Source organism: Macaca fascicularis, chromosome 1 (assembly GCF_037993035.2).
Source record: "Macaca fascicularis isolate 582-1 chromosome 1, T2T-MFA8v1.1".
Lineage (NCBI taxonomy): Eukaryota > Metazoa > Chordata > Mammalia > Primates > Cercopithecidae > Macaca > Macaca fascicularis.
The window spans coordinates 203,813,763-203,836,377 of record NC_088375.1 but is presented as its reverse complement, the minus strand read 5'-3'; the positions used below and the strand labels follow the sequence as shown (position 1 = coordinate 203,836,377).

The 22,615-nt window shown below is 51.8% G+C and overlaps 1 protein-coding gene across 6 annotated transcripts in view; it reads right to left on the bottom strand.

The window, feature by feature from the left end:
• Window positions 1-545: 545 nt before the first annotated feature.
• The window catches only part of NKAIN1 (sodium/potassium transporting ATPase interacting 1), a 60,870-nt gene continuing 38,800 nt past the window's right edge, over window positions 546-22,615 (bottom strand). For 2 of the 6 annotated variants that reach the window (XM_045376144.2, XM_045376155.2), the window contains 6 exons: window positions 8,903-9,040; window positions 6,120-6,200; window positions 4,673-4,870; window positions 3,311-3,371; window positions 2,641-2,722; window positions 546-2,493 (listed from right to left, as the gene is read on the bottom strand). In XM_045376144.2, coding sequence (XP_045232079.1) covers window positions 2,484-2,493; window positions 2,641-2,722; window positions 3,311-3,371; window positions 4,673-4,870; window positions 6,120-6,200; window positions 8,903-9,040 — 570 coding nt within the window. In that variant the 3' untranslated portion in view covers window positions 546-2,483. Of the gene's footprint in view, window positions 2,494-2,640; window positions 2,723-3,310; window positions 3,372-4,672; window positions 4,871-6,119; window positions 6,234-8,902; window positions 9,057-22,615 lie in introns of all 6 variants that reach the window. The other 4 variants (XM_045376150.2, XM_065526073.2, XM_045376146.2 and 1 more) reach the window with 4 other exon arrangements.

The following is a 22,615-nucleotide window of genomic DNA, read 5'->3' as shown; positions in this document are numbered from 1 at the left end:
GGAACCCACTGATTTTGTTTGACCTCTGCTTTTTTTTTTTTTTTTTTTTTCCGGATAAGGATAGAGAGGGAGAGTGAGTTGCCTAAAGCTGCATACCCACACACCCACTCAGAGTCACAGGCCAGTGCCCCAGGATTTCTTTCTTCTTTCTTTTTTTGAGACGGAGTCTCGCTCTATCACCCAGGTTGGGGTAGAGTGGCGCCATCTGAGCTCTCCGCATCTCTGCTTCCCGAGTTCAAGTGATTCTTGTTCGTCAGCCTCCTGGGTAGCTGGGATTACAAGCGCCCGCTACCACCCCTGCCTAATTTGTGTATTTGTAGTAGAGACAGGGTTTCATCATGTTGGCCAGGCTGGTCTCGAACTCCCGACCTTCTGTGATCTGCCCACCTCAGCCTTCAAAAGTGTTGGGATTACAGGCATGAGCCACCGTGCCTGGCCACCCCAGGAATATTTGATAGCGTCAACATCAAATCATCCCTGCCTGCCCTCGTGTAGGGACTTCTCACTTAGAAAGTTCTACAGACCCAACGGGCAGGACAGGAAGATAGAGAAGAAAACACCATCTTTAATCAACCCACCTGCACAGAAACCAGGAGAGCACTCCCCTCCTTGCAAGGTCCCAGTGAAAAGAGAACCTGGTCCCCTTGCAAAAACCATCTTATAAAAACAAAAGGCTTCAAAGCACCAGTGGCTGCACCCGTTGAGTAGAAAGGGGCCTGGGAGAGTGGGGTTGAGAGAAGTGGGGGCTGGAAGCAGGGCTGGCCCAGTGAACGGCAGCAGCTTAGCCTGAGGGAGCTGCCCCCCTCTTGAGCTGTACCCAGCAGCTAGGAGCTCCATGCCTGTGGGGGCCAGAGGAACTCCTGGGGCTGGCTGCTTGCAGTTGGGATGGTGGGGTGGGGTTGTCAGCCTTGCTCAGGATATTTTGGCCGTAGAGAGTAGGGAATGATAGATTGGAGGGTAGTGGGCGAGGAGCGAAGTGGTCACCAGACAGGCTCAGGTGTGCAAACCATACGTACCATCTGGGTGTCCCCCCAGTTCCTCCATGCCTCCTGCCCTCCTTTCTAACCCAGGGCCACACCTCTTTCACAGATGAAATGCTGAGGCCTGATCCTCTCATCTATGGACACACCAGGCAGTGTGTGGGATGCAGGGTCCTCAGGAGTGTCTGTGGAGGGAGGTGGGGAAAGTGTTCTCGCCTCTACTTGCCCCCAAGGAAGGGTGAGGGTGCTGGCAATCCTGACTCCCCCACTACTCACACCCCTATCTGCCCCTTCAGAACTCCTTGTGGGCTTGTTAGAGGAGGCTTCTGGCCATTGAATTGGTTGTAAACGCTGGTGATCTGTAAACACTGGAGTCTGGGCAGCGCTGACCAGCATTGCTCCCCTCTGGAACCACAAGCCTTCCAACTGGTGAGGTGGATGGAGCCATCAGGGGTGAGTGGAGTTGTGGAGGGGATGGGGATACAGTAGAACCAGCCTCAGGGACCTGGAAGGGGGTGGGGTGACTGAGTTGGGGCCCCACTTTCCTGGAGGAGAGAGCTTGAAAGATTTGCCAAGGGTGGACAGAGGCTGAGCGTAGGAAGGCTTCTCTGTGGGTGGGGCTGAATTTAGGGCTCTGTCCATCCGGTTCCCAATAAGAGAACGAATGGGTATATTGCTTTAAGAGAGGCATTGGCAAGTGGTGGCGGTGGTGTGTGAATATGGTGGAGACCACATGGGTCCAAGCTGGAGGGGGGCTTGAAATTGAACTCAGAGAGCAGACGTGGGTTTTACAGTCAGAAACTGCAGAAAGTACACTGTGTTCAAGGCCCACTTCCACCAAAAATCTAGCTGTGTGGCCTCAAGCAAATTGCATCTCTGGGCCTCAGTTTTAATGTACTGCAAAATGGGAATTTTAATCCCAGTCTAGCTCAGGGAATTGAGTTAAATGAGAAGTCTAAAAGAGTCCATTTGCTAAGGAATTAATCACTTGAGGAGGGGAAACCGAGGCCCAGAGATGGCAAGGGCTTAGCCAGACATCACAGTCAGTGTTGGACCTGCGATTAGAACCCAGGACTCCTGCTCCTAGTTCAGAGTAGCTTTCCCCAGAGCTGGTGAGTGAGTGTGGTGGGATGGGATGGGTGTGATGTCCTGCTGTTTTTGGACAGGGGGGCAGGATGCTGGGTGAAGGGTGAAAGAGAGGCTGGAGAAGAGAGGAAGGTCCCAGCTCACGCCAAGGCTGAGATTAAAAACAAATAAACAAACAAAAAACCCGCGGTGCCCCTCCCCCGCCCCGCCCCACTCCTCCGAAGTCCGGGCTGCGAAGAGCCAAGGCCAAGTCCAAGTCCAAATCCGCGTCTCCGGCTGCAGACCCGGGGGCGGGCGCAGGCTGCAGTGAGCGCGCGGGCCACCAGGGGGCGCGCCTGCGCCTTGGCCTGAGCCCAAGGCAGCTGGGGTCAGTCCAGGGGCCCAAGGCGAGGCGCCGAGGTGGGCGCGGGGCAGAGGCTACCCCGACCTGCGGGAAACAAAGGCAGGTTAGGGACAGTGGACCTCAAAAGTATGGGGTCGGAGAGACCCGGTTGCCCTGCCCACTCCTCCGTCCCCTCCTTTTCGCAACCCTGACGCCCGGGCCTCCCCAAGCCAGCAGGGCGCCGTGACCCACGTGTACAGAGGCTGCAGCTGTAAATGCGACGTCTTCTGGGGCGCCTGGTATCCGTAGGAGTCAAAGCCGCCGATGAAGTCAACTGCGGAAGGGGGGCGGCGCGTGTTAGAGTTCAGCGGCGGGGTGAGGAGAGGGAGACTGGGTCCTGAAGGTGGGGAATCTGAGGGCAGGACCCCCACCCGAGGAAGCGGAGCCAGAGAAGCCGTGAGGAGGGGAGGAGCGAGGGTCAGACCCCGTGCAGGGCCTGGGGCGGGGCTTCGGCTGGACCCTGAGGGATGGGCCTCTGGCGGTCTGGAGGCAGCGGGGCCGGGCCAGCGGAGGGTCAGGCCCCAATCCTTAAGGCTTGGGCCTGGGAGGCCGGGCGGTCCTATGGGAGAGAAGGCTCTTGGGGGCGGGGCTCGAGCCTCTAAAGGGGACAAGACCTCTGATGAGGTCCCCGTGGAGCGAGATTGGGGAAAGGCGGTGCTGGGGCCAGGGACTGGGCACCTGGACGTCTGGACCCCAGCCCGGAACGGGCTGGTATTCAGAGCCTTCCACACCAGCCGCCTCTTCCCCTCGAAAGGGGCCAGTGACTTGGGCTCCCTCCCGCCACGGCCCGTCACAGGCCTCTGTCCAGGGTGCTGAAGGTACGGGGCAAGATTCCCCTCTTCCCTAGGGGCGCCTTACTCACAGCTGTCCTCCTCCTCCAGGAACACTTTGCTCACGTAGCAGGCGAACACGAAGCCGAACAGCTGGGAGTGGAGGTGACACGTCAGGGAGGGAAGGAGGAGTGGGAACCTCTTCCTCCACCCCCTGCAGGGCCCTGTACGCCCTGACTGGCAAGGGAGGAGGCATGCCAGGATGAAGGCAAACCCGTAACAACTTCCAGTTAAATGTTTTCACCTTAAAGTCAAACATACATGGTTTAACTCTTCTGAAAGTGTGACTTGAGGCAAATAATCATTTTACCTCTTTGAGCCTCAGTTTTCCCAGTTGGACTTATGGTGTGTTAAGAAGAAAGAGGATTATGTGACTTTGTGGGTACAAAGTGCCTAGGACAGGGCTGGCCCTTCTAGAAACAGGAACTACTCCTATCTTAGTTAGTTTCTTCTTTCTTTCTTTCTTTCTTTCTTTCTTTCTTTCTTTCTTTCCTTCTTTCTTTTTCTTTTTCTTGTTTCTTCCTTCTTTCCCTCCCTCCCTCCCTCCCTCCCTTCCTTCCTTCCTTCCTTCCTTCCTTCCTTCCTTCTTTCTTTCAGACAGGGTCTCACTCTATCACCCAGGTTGGAGTGCAGTGATGCAATCATGGCTCACTTCAGCTTCAACCTCCTGGGCTCAAGCGATCCTCCTGCCTCAGCCTCTCAAGTAGCTGGCTTTGTAGGCCTGAGGCACCACGCTCACTGGGGTTACTTTTTTATTCTCACAACTCTGAGGCTGGTATTGTCATTCCTTTTTGTGAATAAGGAAACAAGCTCCAAGAAGGCAGGTGACTTGTCCAAAGTCACGCAGTGGGTGTATTGAGCATTTAAACCCAGGATTGATTCCTAGTCTGATGCCTCATCCTATTCACTAAACCTGTTCACTCCCTGCATAGGCGCTGGGGCAGGGGTGAGGGAAGGTGGTACAGGATATGGAAACAGATGCAGACAAAAGGACAGACAGGTGGAAAACCTAGGTTTATCCCCCCCTTTTTTTTTTTTTTTAAGGAGTTTCCCTCTTGTTGCCCAGGCTGGAGTGCAATGGTGCAATTTTGGCTCACTGCAACCTCCACCTCCCGGGTTCAAGCGATTCTCCTGCCTCAGCCTCCCGAGTAAGCGGGATTACAGGCATGTGCCACCACACCTGGCTAATTTTGTATTTTTAGTAGAGATGGGGTTTCTCCATGTTGGTCAGGCTGGTCTTGAACTCCTGACCTTAGGTGATCCGCCCGCCTCGGCCTCCCAAAGTGCTGGGATTGCAGGTGTGAGCCACTGCGCCCGACCCATCATCCCCTCTTAACTAGAGCTAAAGAAAGGGATCGGGAAGTGTGTGTAGGGTGGGAGACAGAAGGACTCACTGCCAGGAAGATCTGCAGGGCGCTGCTGAGGGCTTCAATGTAGGGATAGTCAAGCAAGCAGCCAGTGACAGAGATGACATGGTGGTCCTCCAGAGCCAGGCGGGAGTTCAGAACAGGTGTCACCAGGCAGCCTGGTCCATTCTCCATCCACCAGGAGCGGTGCAGGGATGTGTTGAAGGTCATGATGAAGTCCCGGTCCTGGGGGCAAAGGAGCCTGGGATACCGAATGTGAGGGAGAGGGAGGGGGGAGCTACTCCCCCAGCCCAGGGAGACTTCATATTGATGGGTAAAGGGATTCAGGGAGTCTGCACCTGCAAGTCCATATTTGGCCAACAGGTGGCACTTGATGACCACACAGGCCTCACTCTTTTCTCATTGAGATGGAAAGGGGTTTGTGTGGACTCACAGGGGCCTCAGAATTTTCAGAGCTGGAAGGAACATTAACAATTTCCCAGCCACAGGTGAAATCCTCAGTACAGGCCCCTTCACAGCCCATTCAGTCTCTCCGCTGCTCCCACTGTGTGCGACCCTGGGCGAACCTCTCCTTTGGGGCCTCAGTCTCCGCATTTGTTAAATGGAGAAGGGCTGGCCTAGATTGGAAGTTCTTACTCAGGGTGTGCACCCAGGTGCCCATCCATGCAGTCACTCATTCAGCAGGTAAATACTCACTGCCTGCCGACCAGGGGCCAAGCACTCAGATGTGCGATCTTATTTTATCCCCTCAGCAACCACATGAAGTTGCAGTTGCTTTATGTCCACTTACTAGATGAGGAAACTGGGGCTCAGACAGGATCGGCCCCTTGCCCAGGGCAATATAGCTAGAAGCTTTCAGAGCTGGGATTGGAACCTAGCAGGGTCAAACTACAAAGCCAATGCTCTTAAATTCACATATTTTGTCTCCTTTATATCTAAAAATAGAAGTCGTGTCTCTCTGGGCTTGCTCTTATTCAAGTGAAACAGTCCTACTTTCTTCAGCAGTTCTTCGTGTGACATGGTCTGCTCAATCTTCCCTAAACAAACTCTAGTCTCTTTCCCTTCTGAAAAATATTGATCAGAATTAGAGCCAAATCTTTGTGATCTAAGCAGTACAAAGCATGTGGCATTTTCACCTCCCTTGCTCTGAATACTCTACCTCTATTAGTGGGGCCTAAGAGTAGCTTTCTGGGCTACCACATACTGTTGGTTTTTACTGAGCTTGTGATCAACTGGGACCCCTGGCTCATCTTCACATGGGCTGCTCTTCAGCCTTATCTGCTCCATCATTGTGTTTGAGGTAGCCAGAAATGGATTGGTAGGTGGAAAATGGGGCACACAGATTATTTGGGCGTGTAAGGAGAGGGAGGCTTCTTCAAGACATGATGCTCTGGTCCTATAACACAATACCCTTGGGGCAGGGGATGGGAATGGTCAGGTTCTGCCCTATGGCACTGCCAGGCCTGAGGCTTACCTGGGACAGCTGTCCAACCTCCAAGTAGAAGCAGATGATAAACGCATTCCAGCCAACCCAGAGCACCAGCCAGGCTGCATACTGGGGAAAGCAGAGGTGGGATCAGGGTGGGGCCTGGGGAGTGGGGTAGGGGGAGTGTCAGTGGAGACAGAGCTCAGGGATGAGGAGATCTGGGCAGGGGAAATTATGAGAATACCTCACTCAGAGAGCACAGTGTAGCCTACAAATCATTTACACACCCATCAGGCCTTACAACAGCCCTGCAAGGTTAGCACTGCCCTCTCTTTAGAGAAAACTAATTTAAAGCTGAAAGGAAGTTTAAGCTTTCCAAGATCACACAGCTAGGAGGAGGTAGGGCTGCCACTCAAATCCAAGTTCTCTGCTAGCTAATCCCATCCACTCTGCTAACAACATCCTCTAGACCAGCTGTCTCTAGAATACTGGAATCATTCAAGGATGTTTGTCAAAAATGCAGATTCTGGGGTCCTACCTCTAGACCTACTGATTCCGAATTTCTAGGGATGCTGTTTAAAAGCTGTTTAAGCAATCCCTAGGGGATTGTAACTCGGATGACCCTTTCAGAAACATGTTCCAGGTGGTAAGCCACTAGAGGGCGAGGACTTTGCCTGCCTGGCTCACCACTGCAATGCCAATGCCTAGCACAGAATAGCTGGATGAACCCGTTAAGACTATAGGAAATGGGCCAGGTGCAGTGGCTCATACCTGTAATCCCAGCACTTTGGGAGGCTGAGGTGGGCAGATCACTTGAGCCCAGGAGTTCAAGACCAGCCTGGGCAACATGGAGAAAACCCATCTCTTAAAAAAAAAAAAGAGGCCAGGCACAGTGGCTCACGCTTGTAATCCCAGCACTTTGGAAGGCCGAGGTGGGCAGGTCATCTGAGTTCGGTAGTCTGAGACCAGCCTGACCAACATGGAGAAATCCTGTCTCTACTAAAAATACAAAATTAGCCAGGCGTGGTGGCGCATGCCTGTAGTCCCAACTACTCAGGAGGCTGAGGCAGGAGAATCGCTTGAACCTGGGAGGTGGAGGTTGTGGTGAGCTGAGATCACACCACTGGACTCCAGCCTGGGCAACAAGAGTGAAACTCCGTCTCAAAAAAAAAAAAAAGTCTTAATTATTATTATTATTTTTTTTAGGCAAAATCTCAGTCTGTCACCCAGGCTGGAGGGCAGTGGATGCTGGGAACTTCAGACCAAAAGAGACAGGAGGTTATCCTGCAGCCTTTTTCCTGAGTATGAGTGTGACATCTTCTCACATGGCTGTGGCTGGAGTCTGGATATAAGGGAACCAGGGGAGGTGGAGGCAGGATCATGGATGGGGCCTGGAGAAAGGCTGGGGTGAGCAGACGACAGTGAGGCCCCAAGCATAGAAAGGGAGTCCAGCCTGGGCCCTGGATGCCCTCACTCTGTCACTTTCCTCCTTCCCCTCCTTGCTCTGTAAATTGTACCTGAATGACACAGGTGGATCTGCCCTGCTCCGGCAATCTTTCCATCTGTCTGGAGGGAGAGGGCTGGGATGGGAGGGACTGGGAGCTGCATTGCTAGGGCAACACCGAGGCCCCTGGGCCCCTCAGTTCTCCCACATCCCGAATGTGGCCACCTCTGGGGAGAACAGCATTCCACCCACGGCAGTGAGCTGGAAAGGAGGTTAGGGTAGATTTGAGAGCTGGATGCTGCTACCCAAGTCCTGTGCCTGCAATTCTAGTGGCTGTCAGCTGGCAGACAGTGTTGTTGACAGTGGTGCCTGGGGCTTCCCTGAGAACTGGAGAGAAGGGTTCTCTTACGTCAGATGAGAGAGAGCCTTGTTAGGGTCCTGTTCACCTGGCTTCTGGGAGCTGAGCCTGCGGAGGTGGGGAAAGAAGTCCTAGAATGAGTGTGCGTGGGCTCTGGAGGCAGCATGACATTGCATGTCATTGTGATTGTAGGTGTCAAGCATGTATGCAGTAAATCTAGTGAAAAGCCTTTTCGCTCAAGAGGGCCATGTGAAGAGGTCACTGAGGAACAGCAGGCGATATGGGTGAATCTAGCTGAAAGCAGGAGTTTGACAGAGACCATTAGGGACCAGGACTTGGGAAGAGGCTGTCGGGGAGGAGGAGAGAGACCCAGACTCCTGGGACTGGAGCGCAGGGAGGCACTGACCTCAAAGCCACACTAGCTGCTCCAGACCACATCCTTGATGTACACTGGGCAGGACAGACAAATGCCAAGCCTTCCTGAAGCTTCCTGAGAAACTAAATAAGATGAAACCCACCCCTCCTGTGTCCCTGCGCCCGTCCCTCGGTTTAGTGAGGGCGTGTAGTGCCGTGGCAGGAGCCTTCACTGTAGATCTGATGTTCTAATCCTGCCTTGCTTTCATTAGCTGTGTGACCTTAGGAAGACTCACAACCTTTCTGAGCTTCAGTTTCCTCATCTGGAAAACGGAGCTGGTAAGGTCTGCCTCACAGGGCTACTGCAGACATGAGATGAAGCACGTGAAATTTAGCAGCGTGCCTGGCACATGCCAGGCACTCACTACATGATCCATTTTGTTTATATTTGGATTATTTCCCTAAAAAATTCTTCAGGAAAAAAAAAAAAACAACCCTGTCTCCTCTGAGCAAAGAAGCACTGGGCTGTGCACATTCACCCCATCTTGCTTTGGGTGGAGCCAAGACCAGTGCCCCAGTGTTGGGAGGCAGTTCTGGTTTTGAGGAGCAGGGAGGGGTGGAGTGGGCAGGGGTGAGGAGAGGAGTTGGCTTGGGAAGGGGCTAGGTGAGCCGTACCAGGATGAGGTACCGGGATCGGTACTGCACGGTGCCAAAGATGCCCAGGATGACTGCCATGATGTGCAGGAAGTTGGCTAGGATGGGAGCCCACTGGTAGCCCAGGAAGTCAAAGATCTGCCGCTCCAGCGCAGCCACCTGTGGAAGAGACAGGCTGAGGCCACAGTCATCCCCTGAAAGGGAAGGACAGGGATTCCTGCTTGACCTTGGGGAGCAGGTGGCACCAGTTACCATGGTGATGAGGCGTAAGTCTCAGAACCATCCAGTCCTTCACTACCAAAGGGATGCTGGGGGTCCTTAAGCCTGGTCATTACTTTGGGATGGGCTGAAAGGTGATAGGAGCCAGGATGCAGAATACCTTCCTCCCAACAAGAGGCCCTTCCCTCTAGCAGCTCAAGCTCCTGCATCTACTCCGTGTGGGGAAGACAGTGGGGTCAGAATCCAGACTGTCACTCCAAGCCTTGGAGGGCAGGGAAGTCCTGGAGCCACAGTTACCTCTTCCAAGGATCCCTATCTGCAGCTTGCCCTGGCCCATGACATCCATGGGCTACAGAGAAGAAAATGCTTTTCACTCCCTTTCCCTGAGGGAGTTGGAATATATTGCAAAATTGGCCTCAAATCCTCCTCTTCCTGTTTCCATGCTCTTCCGTAGTGCCCTTATACACTAATGCTGTGCTTGGCCACGCGACTTGCTTTGCCTAAAGGGACTTTGTCAAACACGATGCAAACGTGTTTGAAAAAGGCTTGAAAAATGCATGAGTCCAGTCTGGGCATCATGGTGAAACCCCGTCTCGACAAAAAATACAAACCATTGCCAGGTGTGGTGGTGTGCGCCTGTAGTCCCAGCTACTCGGGAGGCTTAGGTGAGAGAATTGCTTGAGCCCAGAAAGCAGAGGTTGCAGTGAGCCAAGATCATGTCACTGCACTCCAGCCTGGGCGACAGAGTGAGACCCTGTCTCAAAAAAAAAAAAAAAAAAAAGAAAAGAAAAAAAATGGGTGTGCTTTGGAGCTTGCCCACTTGCTTCACTTGTAACAAGACCACCTTGTGAACAAGCCCCAGCTGACCCGCTGGAGGATGAGAGGCCGCGGGGAGGAGAGTGAAGGCACCCCAGCTGACAGCCCATCAGTCATCAGCCATGTGAGCAAGGCCATGCTAGATCACCCTGGATCACTAGCTGACCAGAGACACATAGCCCAGACCAGAAGAATCTCCCAGCTTTCCCACAGAATCATGAACTAAATAAAATGGTCGTTTATTTTTTATTTCTAAATATTTATTATCATTATTTTTAAACAGAGTCTTGCTCTGTCACCCAGGCTGCAGTGCAGTGGGGCTATCTCAGCTCACTGCAACCTCCGCCTCATGGGTTCAAGCAATTCTCCTGCCTCAGCCTCTTGAGTAGCTGGGACCACAGGCACCTGCCCTCATACTCAGCTAATTTTTGTATTTTTAGTAGAGGCAGAGTTTCACCATGTTGGCCAGGCTGGTCTCGAACTCCTGACCTCAAATGATCCACCCACCTCAGCCTCCCAAAGTGCTGGGATTATAGGCGTGAGCCACCAGGCCCAGCCAAATTTTGCTTTAAAGAACCACCTCCTACCATTCTGTCCACATGGCTTGAGTGGGGCTCACTCATTTCTAGTTTCTGGGGTGGGCAGGTGAGCCAAGTCTAGCCAAATAATCAAAGACAACGATGAATTTAGGGATAGGCGCTCACCTTGTGCTCTGCCCCTGAGAATCACCCTGGATATTTGCTAGAACAATCGGGAAGAGCTGCTCTCCTGCCAGGATACCTGAATGGGTGTGGTGTGAGCTTGGAGCTGTTGGTGGCTGCCTTGGCCACCTCAGGTGGATGGCCTGCCTGAGGACAAAGCCATAGCTAAGGTACAGAGAGAGTGTGTGTGGGAGGAAGACTGAACACACACAAGGGAATGTCCTGTGCCATCTTTCAGGCCTCTGAATACAGCCATGCCTAAAGCTGGTTCTCCCTCCTTGTCCTGCCGATTTTTGTCATTTGCAACGAAGAGCCCTAACTACAACAGAAGAGGAGAGAAGAGGGTCTGGCTGGGGAGGGGGAGGGAAGATTCAGATAAAGTGAGGAGATATAAGAAGCCTTTTTCCAGGCAGGGAGGCAGGAGGAGGTGGAGCTGATGCTACCACACAGATGGCAAGGCTTGGGCAGAGACCAAGGAAGCTGCAGGCTTGGGCAAGGTGGTGAGGGAAGCCTGGTGGTGCCAGGCCCAACCTTGGCATTTACCCACCTGGCACCAGCCTGCCTCTTGATGGTGACTCCCCTCCCAGGGATCTGCAGATTGTAAAGCTCATCTCTCACTGGATGCTCCTTGGCAGAACGGCAGAGCTGGAATCATTATTTCATTTTGAGGAAAGGGAAGATGAGGTTCAGAGAGGGGAAGTGACTTGTCCAAGGTCACACAGCAGGTTGGTGGCAGAATAGGCCTTTCTCAGCCACCTGTCCTATCTTGGCACCACCTTTCCCATCTTGGCATGGGTAAGGGAGTCAAGAAGTGTAAATTGTGGTGGGAAGTCTGCCTCTGACTCCTGGGTGACTTTGGGCAGCCCACTTTCCCCGCTGGGTTTGGGGCTCCTCTTCCATGCATGGAAGTCACTGGACTAGGTAATCTCCAAGGGCCCTTCCAGCCTTGACTTCCATCGTCTGCTGGCCTTGGGGGAGAAACTCCCCAAGCTTGTTCAGGGGCCTCTGTCACGGTCACAGTCTCTGTCTGCTGCTCCTATGCCACTCTTCCTCTAGTCCACTCTTCCTCTTTCCACCCTGACTCTGCCTGGCCTTGGGAGCCTTGGTGGTCTGGGGTCCAGCTCAATGTTCTTGACTCAGCTGTTACCTGGCCCTAAGGGAGAAGGTCTCCGTCAGAGGATGGAGGAGGAGGCTGTGACAGAGCTATCCAGGCTCACGGTGCAGCTGAGGCACCCTGCCAAATACGTCCACCTAAGGCTGGGCGCGGTGACTCACGTCTGTAATCCCAGCACTTTGGGAGGCCAAGGTGGGCGGATCACTTGAGGTCAGGAGTTTGAGGCCAGCCTGGCCAACATGGTGAAACTCCATCTCTACTGAAAATACGAAAGTTAGCTGGGTGTGGAGGCTAGGGGAGGAGAATTGCTTGAACAATTGCCTGGGTGTGGAGGCAGAGGCTGCAGTGAGTTGAGATTGCGCCACTGTACTCCAGCCTGGGTGACAGAGTGAGACTCTGTCTCAAAAAAAAGGAAAAAAAAAAGTCCACCTAAAAGATGATATCATCTCCACCCAAACTGGCACCTACTCAAAACCCCTCTGTTCTCTGTGACCTTATTGATAGAAAACAGAGAGGGATAGTTTGTTTTGTTTGTTTGTTTTGTTTTTTAAAGCAGTAGCAGATTGGTAGTCACTTAAACTCAGATTCAAATTCCGGCTCTGCTGTGTGACTTAGAGCAAGTCACTTTCCCTCTCTGAATCTATTTATTCAACTATAAATAGAGAAGATAATCCCTCTCTTGAGAAGTTGTTGTGGGGATATAGAGATATCACATAAACTAACAGACAATTAGACTTAATATATAGCAGCTAATTAATAGAAGGCTTAACAGTCTAAGCTTCTTAGTTTGGCACTGAGGGCCCACTAGGATCTGGCTCAGTCCTGTATTTCCCATCAGCTCCTGCCCCCAAGAGGCTGTAACAACAGTTGAAGACCTACCTTCATTCGTCTTTGCCTTATTTTTTATTTTATATTTTATTTTGAGAAAGAGTCTTGCACTTTTGCCCAGGTTGGGGTGCAATGTGGTGATTACAGCCCACTGCAACCTCAATTTCCTGGGCTCAAGGCATCCTCCTGCCTCAGCCTCCTTAGTAGCTGGGACTACAGGCAGGTGCCACTGCATCTGGGTAATTTTAAAATATTTTGTAGAGATTGGGTCTCACCATGTTGCCTGGGGTAGTCTTGAACTCCTGGCCTCAAGTGATCTTCCTGCCCTGGCCTCCCAAAATGCTGGGATTACAGACATAAGCCACTGCTCCGGGCCTCCCTTTGCCTTTATCCAAGTCCTCCTTAGTTTTCACGGTGTAGCTCAGTTCCCTCTTTTGGTAGGAAGGCCTCCCTGACTGGCCCACAGGGACTGCTCTCTCCACTTGACATGGAGTGGAGGCTGTTCTTCCCACTCTCGGCATGGCTCTGGCCTTCCTTCATCCTCACGCCCAGCAACCATTCACTCATTTATCTATAACCAGCCAGACCCATTTATCCATCCATCCGACATCTGACATGCCCTCACCCAGCCAGGGTTCATCACTTATTTATTCACAGAACATTTAGTCTATGGCAGGCTTTGTGCTAACTCCCGGATGTAGGAGTGAAGAAGTTGTGGTCCCTGCCCCTTTGAAACTCAGGACCTACTTAGTAGAGGAGGGGGACAGGAAATCAGTACAAACCGGGGAGTCAGGGCTATGACCCAGGCCTGAAAAAGGCCATCTCTTCCTCTGATGGTGAGTGCAGATTTAAACAAATCTTTTTTTTTTTTTTTTTTTTTGAGATGGAATCTCGCTCTGTCGCCCAGGCTGGAGTGCAGTGGCATGCTATCAGCTCAATGCAAGCTCCGCTTCCTGGGTTCACACCATTCTCCTGCCTCAGCCTCCCAAGTAGCTGGGACTACAGGCGCATCCCACCATACCCAGTTGATTTTTTTTTTTTTTTTGAGATGGAGTCTCGCCCTGTCGCCCAGGCTGGAGTGCAGTGGCTCGATCTGGGCTCACTGCAAGCTCTGCCGCCTGGGTTCAGGCCATTCTCCTGCCTCAGCCTCCCCAGTAGCTGGGACTACAGGCGCCTGCCACCACGCCCGGCTAATTTTTTGTATTTTTAGTACAGGCAGGGTTTCACTGTGTTAGTCAGGATGGTCTCTATCTCCTGACCTCGTGATTCGCCCGCCTCGGCCTTCCAAAGTGCTGGAATTACAGGCGTGAGCCACCGCGCCCGGCCCCAGTTGATTTTTGTATTTTTTGTAGAGAACAGGATCTCGCCCTGTTGCCCAGCCTAGTCTCATACTCTCCTGGGCTCATGTGATCCACCCACCTTGGCCTCCCAAAGTGCTGGGATTACAGGCATGAGCCACCATGCCTGTCCTAAATATATATTTTAAAAATTTAGATGTAGGCTGGGTATAGTCACTCACACCTGTAATCTCAACACTTTGGGAGGCCAAGGCCAGAGGATGGCTTGAGGCCAGGAGTTCTGGACCAGCCTTGGCAACATAGTGAGATCCCATCTCTATTAAAAAAAAAAAAATTAGATTCAGTGTCTTATAAACAATCTTAAAGTTATTATTTTTTATTAGAAAACCAAGTCAAGGCCGGCGCAGTGGCTCACACTTGTAATACCAGCACTTTGGGAGGCCAAGGTGGGTGGATTACAAGGTCAGGAGTTCGAGACCAGCCTGGCCAACACGGTGAAACTCTGCCTCTACTAAAAATACAAAAATTAGCTGGGTATGGGGGCAGGTGCCTGTAGTCCCAGCTACTCAGGAGGCTGAAGCAGGAGAATTACTTGAACCTGGGAGGTGGAGGTTGCAGTGAGCCGAGATCGCACCCTTGCACTCCAGCCCAGGTGACAGTGCGAAATTCGGTCTCAAAAAAAAAAAAAAAAAAAGAAAAGAAAAGAAAAAGAAAACCAAGTCAAATATTCCAGAACTTCTGCTTGTGTAGCAGTTACATGCAGCTAATTAACAAATAACAATAGGAACAAAATAAGAGGAATACCTTTCCCACCTGGTTGCATCAGCTCCGAAACACGAATCTGAGGGCTGCAGTGATTGTAAATCATAACTGGCTTTGCTGTGTCTTTGTTACTTAGAAGGGAGGAACTGTGCAGACGCAACAGCAATCTACTCCTTTGCAAAAATTGCAAATGCATGTGCGCTGGGGGAAAAATTGACTTCGGAGAGATTTTTACCTGGTCAGCTGCAAGCCGAGCCAAGGTAGCTTCTTGAATCCCTCTCCTAAGTGAGCTGGGGTGAACGTTCCTGGGGGCAGTGGATACAGACTTCTCCCTGATCTCCTGCCAGGGGAAGGATGGCCACCACCCCACTCAGTTACTGTTTCTAAAATACAAATCTCATCCCAGCCACACAGAAAGAGCCCCCTGACTGTCGTCCCAGAGTGACAGATGAGAACGTGTCACCCAGGCCTCACATCCCTGTCTTCACCTGCCAGTGCTCACAGAGGAAGCCCCACGTTCCTGCCCATCAGTCCTCTCTGCCTTTGATCTCTGTTCTCCCCTGACCCAGCTCTCTCTTTTTTTCTTTTCTTTCCCTTCCCTTCCCTTTTTCTTTCCTTCATTCTTTCTTTTCTTTCTCTTTATTTTTCTTTCTTCCCTTCCTTCCCTCCCTCCCTCCCTCCTTCCTTCCTTTTTTTTTTTTTCTTCCATGGAGTTTCGCTCTTGTCACCCAGGCTGGAGTGCAATGGCGCAATCTCAGCTCACTGCAACCTCCACCTCCTGGGTTCAAGCGATTCTCCTGCCTCAGCCTCCCAAGTAGCTGGGATTACAAGTGCATGCCACCATGCTCTGCTAATTCTTGTATTTTTAGTAGAGACGGGGTTTCTCCACATTGGTCAGGCTGGTCTCAAACTCCCGACCTCAGGTGATCTGCCCGCCTCGGCCTCCGAAAGTGCTGGGATTATAGGCCTGAGCCCCTGCACCTGGCCTGCTTTCTTTTCTTTCTTTTTTCTCTTCTTTTCTTTTGTTTCTTTTCTCTTTTCCTTTCCTTTCTTTTCTTTTTTCCTTTCCTTTCTTTTCTTTTTTCCTTTCCTTTCCTTTTCCTTCCTTTTCTCTCTCTCTCTCTTTTTTTTTTTGAGTCAGAGTCCCATTCTGTCACCCAGGCTGGGGTGCAGTGGCGCAATCTCAGCTCACCACAACCCCTGCCTCCCAGGTTCAAGCGATTCTCCTGCCTCAGCCTCCCAAGTAGTTGGGATTACAAGCCCCTGCCACCATGCCTGGCTAACTCTTGTATTTTTAGTAGAGATGGGGTTTCACCATGTTAGTCAAGGCTTGTCTCGAACTCCTGACCTCATGAGCTGCCCACCTCAGCCTCCCAAAGTGCTGGGATTACAGGTGTGAGCCACCGCGCTGCCCAGCTCTTTTCTTTTCTTTCTCTCTCTCTCTATTCCTTCCTTCCTCCTTTTTTTTTTTTTGAGTCTCACTCTGTCGCCCAGGCTAGAGTGCAGTGGTGCGATCTAGGCCAACTTGCAACCTCCGCCTCCTGGGTTCAAGCTATTCTCTTGCTTCAGCCTTTCCAGTAGCTGCAATTACAGGCACCCACCACCACGCCCGGCTTAATTTTTTGTATTTTTTAGTAGAGACGGGGTTTCGCCATGTTGGCCAGGCTGGTCTTGAACTCCCGACCTCAGGTAATCCACCTGCCTCAGCCTCCCAAAGTGCTGGGATTACAGACATGAGCCACTGCACCTGGCCTTTCTTTCTTTCCACCTTGCCTTGCCCTACCCTGCCACGGCACCCAGCCCGGCCACCTGCACTCTGGATCCAGCTCCTCTTGTCTTCTCAGGAGCCCACACCATTCACAGTCCCTTCTCTCTTGTAAACATAGCTTCTCCCTCTCCCCAGATCCTTCTCACTGGCTCTTAAACAAGCTCAAAGCCTCTCCCATTAAAAAAAAAAATAGTGTCTGGGTATAATAGCTCACACCTATAATTCCAGTACTTTGGGAGGCCCAGGGGGGTAGATTGCTTGAGCTCAGGAGTTTGAGACCAGCCTGGGCAACATGGCAAAAGCCCCACCTCTATTAAAAAAATACAAAAATTCAGCCGGGCATGGTGGTGCACATCTGTGGTCCCAGCTACTTGAGAGGCTGAGGTGGGAGGATCGCTTGAGCCCAGCAGGCTGAGGCTAGAGTGAGCTGTGATAGCCCACCTGTCTCAAAAAAGAAGAAAAGAAAAAAGCTCCTTACCACGTTCCAGCTGACATCAGCCTTATCTATCTCAACATTCTCACATCTAAAACTACCTAAAAGGTCTCCATGGCCTTCCCTGCCACTCTATCTCCCAGAGTGACTTTCTGCTTGGCCACTGAAAGAGTTCTTACTGAGGTCACTGGCGACCTCCTTGTTATTAAATTCAGCAGATAAGGCGGGGTGCCTGTAATCCCAGCACTTTGGAAAGCCAAGGTGGGTGGATCACTTGAGGTCAGGAGTTTGAGACCAGCCTGGCCAACATGGTGAAACCCTGTCTCTACTAAAAATACAAAAATTAGCCAGGCTTGGTGGTGGGAGCCTGTAATCCCAGCTACTCAGGAGGCTGAGGCAGGAGAATCACTTGAACCTGGGAGGTGGAAGTTGCAGTGAGCCAAGATCGCAGCACTGCACTCCAGCCTGGGTGACAGAGTGAGACTCTGTCTCAAAAATAAATAAATAAATAAATAAATAAATAATAAATTCAGCAGTTGAAAATAAATAAATAATAAATTCAGCAGATGAATTTCAGTCCTCATCTTACCTGACCTCAGTTGCCCTCTCTCCTGCCAGCAGCACTCTTCTCTGGCTTTTGCCCCATGGCACTGTCCCAGAGGCAGGATGACCTAGTGGTTAGGTGCAAAGCCTAGGTCAGAATCCTGGTGCGCTGGTTATTATACAACTCTTGGCATGGCACTAACCAACCTCTGCCTGTTTTTTGGTCAACAAAATGGGTATGATTTACAGTATCTTCCGCATAGGGCTGCGAGAAGAGTCAGTATTATTTAAAATTATATTTTTCGCAAAACTCCCTACCTCCCTCCTTCCTTAATTTTTTCCACAGTGCTTATGATTGGATTTTTACTTTTTTTTTTTTTTTTTGAGACGGAGTCTAGCTGTGTTGCCCAGGCTGGAGTGCAGTGGCCAGATCTCAGCTCACTGCAAGCTCCGCCTCCCGGGTTTACACCATTCTCCTGGCTCAGCCTCCCGAGTAGCTGGGATTACAGGCGCCGCCACCTCGCCTGGCTAGTTTTTTATATTTTTTAGTAGAGACGGGGTTTCACCGTGTTAACCAGGATGGTCTCGATCTGCTGACCTTGTGATCCGCCCGTCTCGGCCTCCCAAAGTGCTGGGATTACAGGCTTGAGCCACCGCGCCCGGCCGATTTTTTTTTTTTTGAGACAGTCTCACTCTGCCACCCAGGCTGGAGTGCAGTGGCATAATCTCAGCTCACTGCAAGCTCCACCTCCCGGGTTCATGCTATTCTCCTGCCTCAGCCTCCTGAGTAGTTGGGATTACAGGTGCCCACCACCACGCCCAGCTAATTTTTTGTATTTTTAGTAGAGATGGGGTTTCATTATGTTAGCCAGGATGGTCTCGATCTCCTGACCTCGTGATCTGCCCGCCTCGGCCTCCCAAAGTGCTGGGATTACAGGTGTGAGCCACCGTGCCTGGCCTTTTTTTTTTTTTTTTTCTGAGATGGAGTCTAGCTTTGTCGCCCAGGCTGGAGTGCAGTGACGCGACCTCGGCTCACTGCAACCTCTGCCTCCCGGGTTCAAGCGATTTTCCTGCCTCAGCCTCCGGAGTAGCTGGGATTACAGGTGCCTGCCACCAAGCCTGGCTAATTTTTATATTTTTAGTAGAGATGGGGTTTCACTATGTTGGCCAAGCTGGTCTCGAACTCCTGACCTCAAGTGATCTGCCCACCTTGGCCTCCCAAAGTGTTGGGATTACAGGCGTGAGCCACTGTGCCCCGGTGGTTTTTTACTTTCTATTTTTATTTTTTTGAGATGGGATTCTCGCTTCATCACCCAGCTGGAGTGCAGTGGTGTGATCACGGCTCACTGCAGCCTTGAACTCCTTGGCTCAAGCGATCCTCCCACCTCAGCCCCCTGAGTAGCTAGGACTGCAAGCACGCGCCATCATGCTGGCCTGTGCTTATCATTGGCAAACACACTATTTACACACTATTTAGTTATGGTCTGTCTCCTGCAGTGGATGGCAAGCTCTGTGAGGGCAGGAATTTCTGCTTGTGTGCTTCACTGCCACATTTTCAGTGGTGAGGGCAGTGCTTGGCACACTCCAGGTGCTAAAACCAAATTCTCCATCTTCCTCGGCTACTACCCCATTCCAGAGCAGCCAGGCCCCTAACTATTAGAGTGCCCCAGGGCTACATCCCAGGCCCTCTCATGCCACACTTACCCAGGAAATGCACGCCCACCCAAGCTCCGGTGACCACCTGCTTGCGTGCAGCCCCCAGCTGCATTCTAACCAGTGACTCAGTGAACAGCTCACTGTGAACTCCACATGCCCAAACCTGGTCCATGTCCAGTGTTTTGGGCTCCACGAGGTGTCCAGCTGCTTGAGCTAGGAACCTAAACTTTAGGTTTCAGTCTCCCTCATGCTCCCCATTTGTTCCACGTCCCCCACCTCCTGCAGCCTGTCCTCAAGCCCTGGCTCTCGGATCTTCCAAATCTCTCACATCTGGCCACTTTTTTCCGTCCACTTTCTCTCACCTGGCCATGCCAACCCCCCTGCCCTCCAGCTTACTTCAAACCTAACTGGCCCCTCTGCTCTCCAGAGTAGGGCCTCCCCGGAGGCTCCCTGCTGCCCCTCCCCCTGCCCTTCGCTCCCCACCCCCACCCCTAATTATTTATTTATCGGGTAGCTGCCAGCCGAAGGGGGATGCTGTTGCCATGGGAACCTTCAGCCCCGAGTCAGGGCTGCCTCTGTTCTCAGTAGGATGCTCTTGTCTGTCTAGACGCCAACCCCAGGAGCCCACACGAGGTGGGGGGTGAGGGATAAGGGCTGAATAATGCAGATGCGCCCACCCTAGCCCCAGGAAGCTGGCTGGGAGAGAAGGTAGGGTAGGGCCCAGGCTCAGGGCCACTGAACCCATCAGAAGTCTCTCGTGCCCAACCTTGCCAGCCAATTCTGCAAGTCCACTACTTTCCTGGCCAAAATTCCAGACATGGCACCACAGGCCTGAGACACAGAAGTCAGCCTGTCTGGGGAAAGATGAGGGATGGGCCCTTGAAGTTTCTAGAGAAAACTTTGTTCCAGTCTGGTTCTGTCTCTCTCACTGACTTCAGTCCACTGAGGGACGAGCTCTCCATTTAAGGACATGGAGGCCTGAGTTCCAGCCCTAGTTCTCATCGACTCACTGTGTGACCTTGGGCAAGTTATCCCCCTCTCTGAGCCTCAGTTTTCTCATTAGTGAAATGTCCTGAGGATTCAGACAGGGCCCATAAAGCTCGCAGCCAGCCGGGTGTCTGGCACACAGTTGGTGCTGAGTATATGGCAACAGCTTTTCAGACCCCCCTTTTCCCAGTGGATTTCTGAGGCAGCTGACAAAATTAAACTCGACTCAACCCCTCATCCGTGAAATGAGGGAGTGGGACGAAAGTCGCAGACAACAGAGCTGGAAGGACCCCTGAGATCTGCTGGTCCAACCCCCTAATTAGGGAGGTGAGCAAACCGACAGCAGAGGGGGCAGTGATGTGCCTGAGGGGAGGGGCTCCTCTCTCTCCCTGAGCTCTGCCCCCACCTCCCCATCTCCGGGGGTCCATCTGGGGACATTGCCATCTGAGCATGAGTTGAAATGAGATTCAACTCAACATAAGATTAAAAGGAACAGTCACAGAGACCAAGTGGTCTTTGACCCTGCCAAAGAAGATGGGCCCAGTAGGGACTCAATTCATTGAGCAAATATTTCTTGAGCACCTACTATATGCTGGGCCCTGGGCATATGGCAGTGAACAAGATGGCGTGGATCCTGCCTCAGAGAGCTCATCTGGAGACAAAGACCACCGTCCTCTGGGAGCTGATGAACTGATGATGGGGGCTTCTCTGACAGGTTCCCCTCCACTGTGCCTAGGGACCTGTGAAGATGCCTCCCTCATCCCCCAACACACACACACGCACACACGCGCACACATGCGCAAGCGCATACACGCATGCGCACAGACGCACGCACACACGCACACACACACACACGCACGCACACACACCCCTCTCTCTTCTCTTTCTTCTAGGGCTTTTGCAGGCTTTCTGCCTCTCTATCCCAGGCCGGATCCCACTGGGAAATGGCCAAGGCCATCACTGTTAGGTGAAAAAAGCAAGCTGCAGAGCAACATGATTCCATTCGTGTAAACACCTCCCCCAAAAGGCACCAAACACGTGGGACTGTAAACGCAGAACCAAGAGCCAGGGAGAGACCCAATAAACAGTTATGAGACGTTATTTCTAGGGAGTGGGGAGATGGGGAGACTTTGAATCTTAACTATATGCACTTCTATAGTAGTTCTGGAATTTCTTACAACAGAGTTGGACCAGAAGTCTCCTTCTCTCTCTTTTTTTTTTTTTTGTTGAGACAGGGTTTCGCTGTTGTTCATGCTGGAGTGCAGTGGCAAGATCAGGGCCCACTGCAGCCTCAGCCTCCTGGGCTCAAGTGATCTTCCCGCCTCAACCTCCTGAGTAGTTGGGACTACAGGCATCTGCCACCCACACTTAGCTATTTTTAAAACTTTTTTGTAGAGACAAGGGTCTCACTATATTGCCCAGGCTGGTCTCGAACTCCTGAGTTCAAGTGATCCTCCCCTGCCTTGGCCTCTCAAGATGTTGGGATTACAGGTGTGAACCACTGCGCCCAGCCACATTTATTTATCTCCTATTTGATCTAGACAGTATTCTGAGTACATAACAAGTATTCATCTTATAAACATTTCTCAAGTGCCTTTTTTTTTTTTTTTGACAGAGTCTTGTTCTGTCACCCAGGCTGGAGTGCAGTGGTGCGATCTCAGCTCACTGCAACCTCCGTCTCCCTGGTTCAAGCAATTCTCTGCCTCAGCCTCCTGAGTAGCTGGGATTACAGGTGCCTGTCACCACGCCCGGCTAATTTTTGTATTTTTAGTAGAGACGGGGTTTCGCCATCTTGGCCAGGCTGGTCGCGGTGGCTCACGCCTGTAATCCCAGCAATTTGGGAGGCTGAGGCGGGTGGATCATGAGGTCAGGAGTTCGAGTGCCTCTTGTGTGCTAAATCCTGAGAACACAATGGTGAATACAGTGCACCCAGGATGACAGTCCTGCCCTTTCCCTCCTCAGAGCAGACACCAGCTACATCTGTCCCATTAGGAAACAAAACAAACTGAATCTCCCAGAATATCAGCAACCTCTCTCAAGGGGTCTACCTTAGGAAACTTTATGGAACATTCACTGTCTATAAACCTCATGTTCATGTCACACCTTTTAATCCTACCCCTTTTTATAAATGAGGAAACAAATCCCAGCACTTTGGGAGGCCGAGACGGGCGGATCACGAGGTCAGGAGATCGAGACCATCCTGGCTAACACGGTGAAACCCCGTCTCTACTGAAAAATACAAAAAACTAGCCGGGCAAGGTGGCGGGCGCCTGTAGTCCCAGCTACTCGGGAGGCTGAGGTAGGAGAATGGCGTGAACCTGGGAGGCGGAGCTTGCAGTGAGCTGAGATCTGGTCACTGCACTCCAGCCTGGGTGACAGAGCCAGACTCTATCTCAAAAAAATAAAAATAAAAATAAAAATAAATGAGGAAACAGAGCCCCAGAGCAGTGGCAGGCTTGCCTAAGGGGACGCAGAAGAGCTGACTCCAACCAGTCTGGGTCCAAGCCCTTGCTCTTTTCTACCACTTCTTACCGTGGTGCTCTTTGAGATTTGGCTGCCCAGCCTGTTTGCAGGTCCCAGCATTTGGGAATCTCACCCCTTATGGCGCT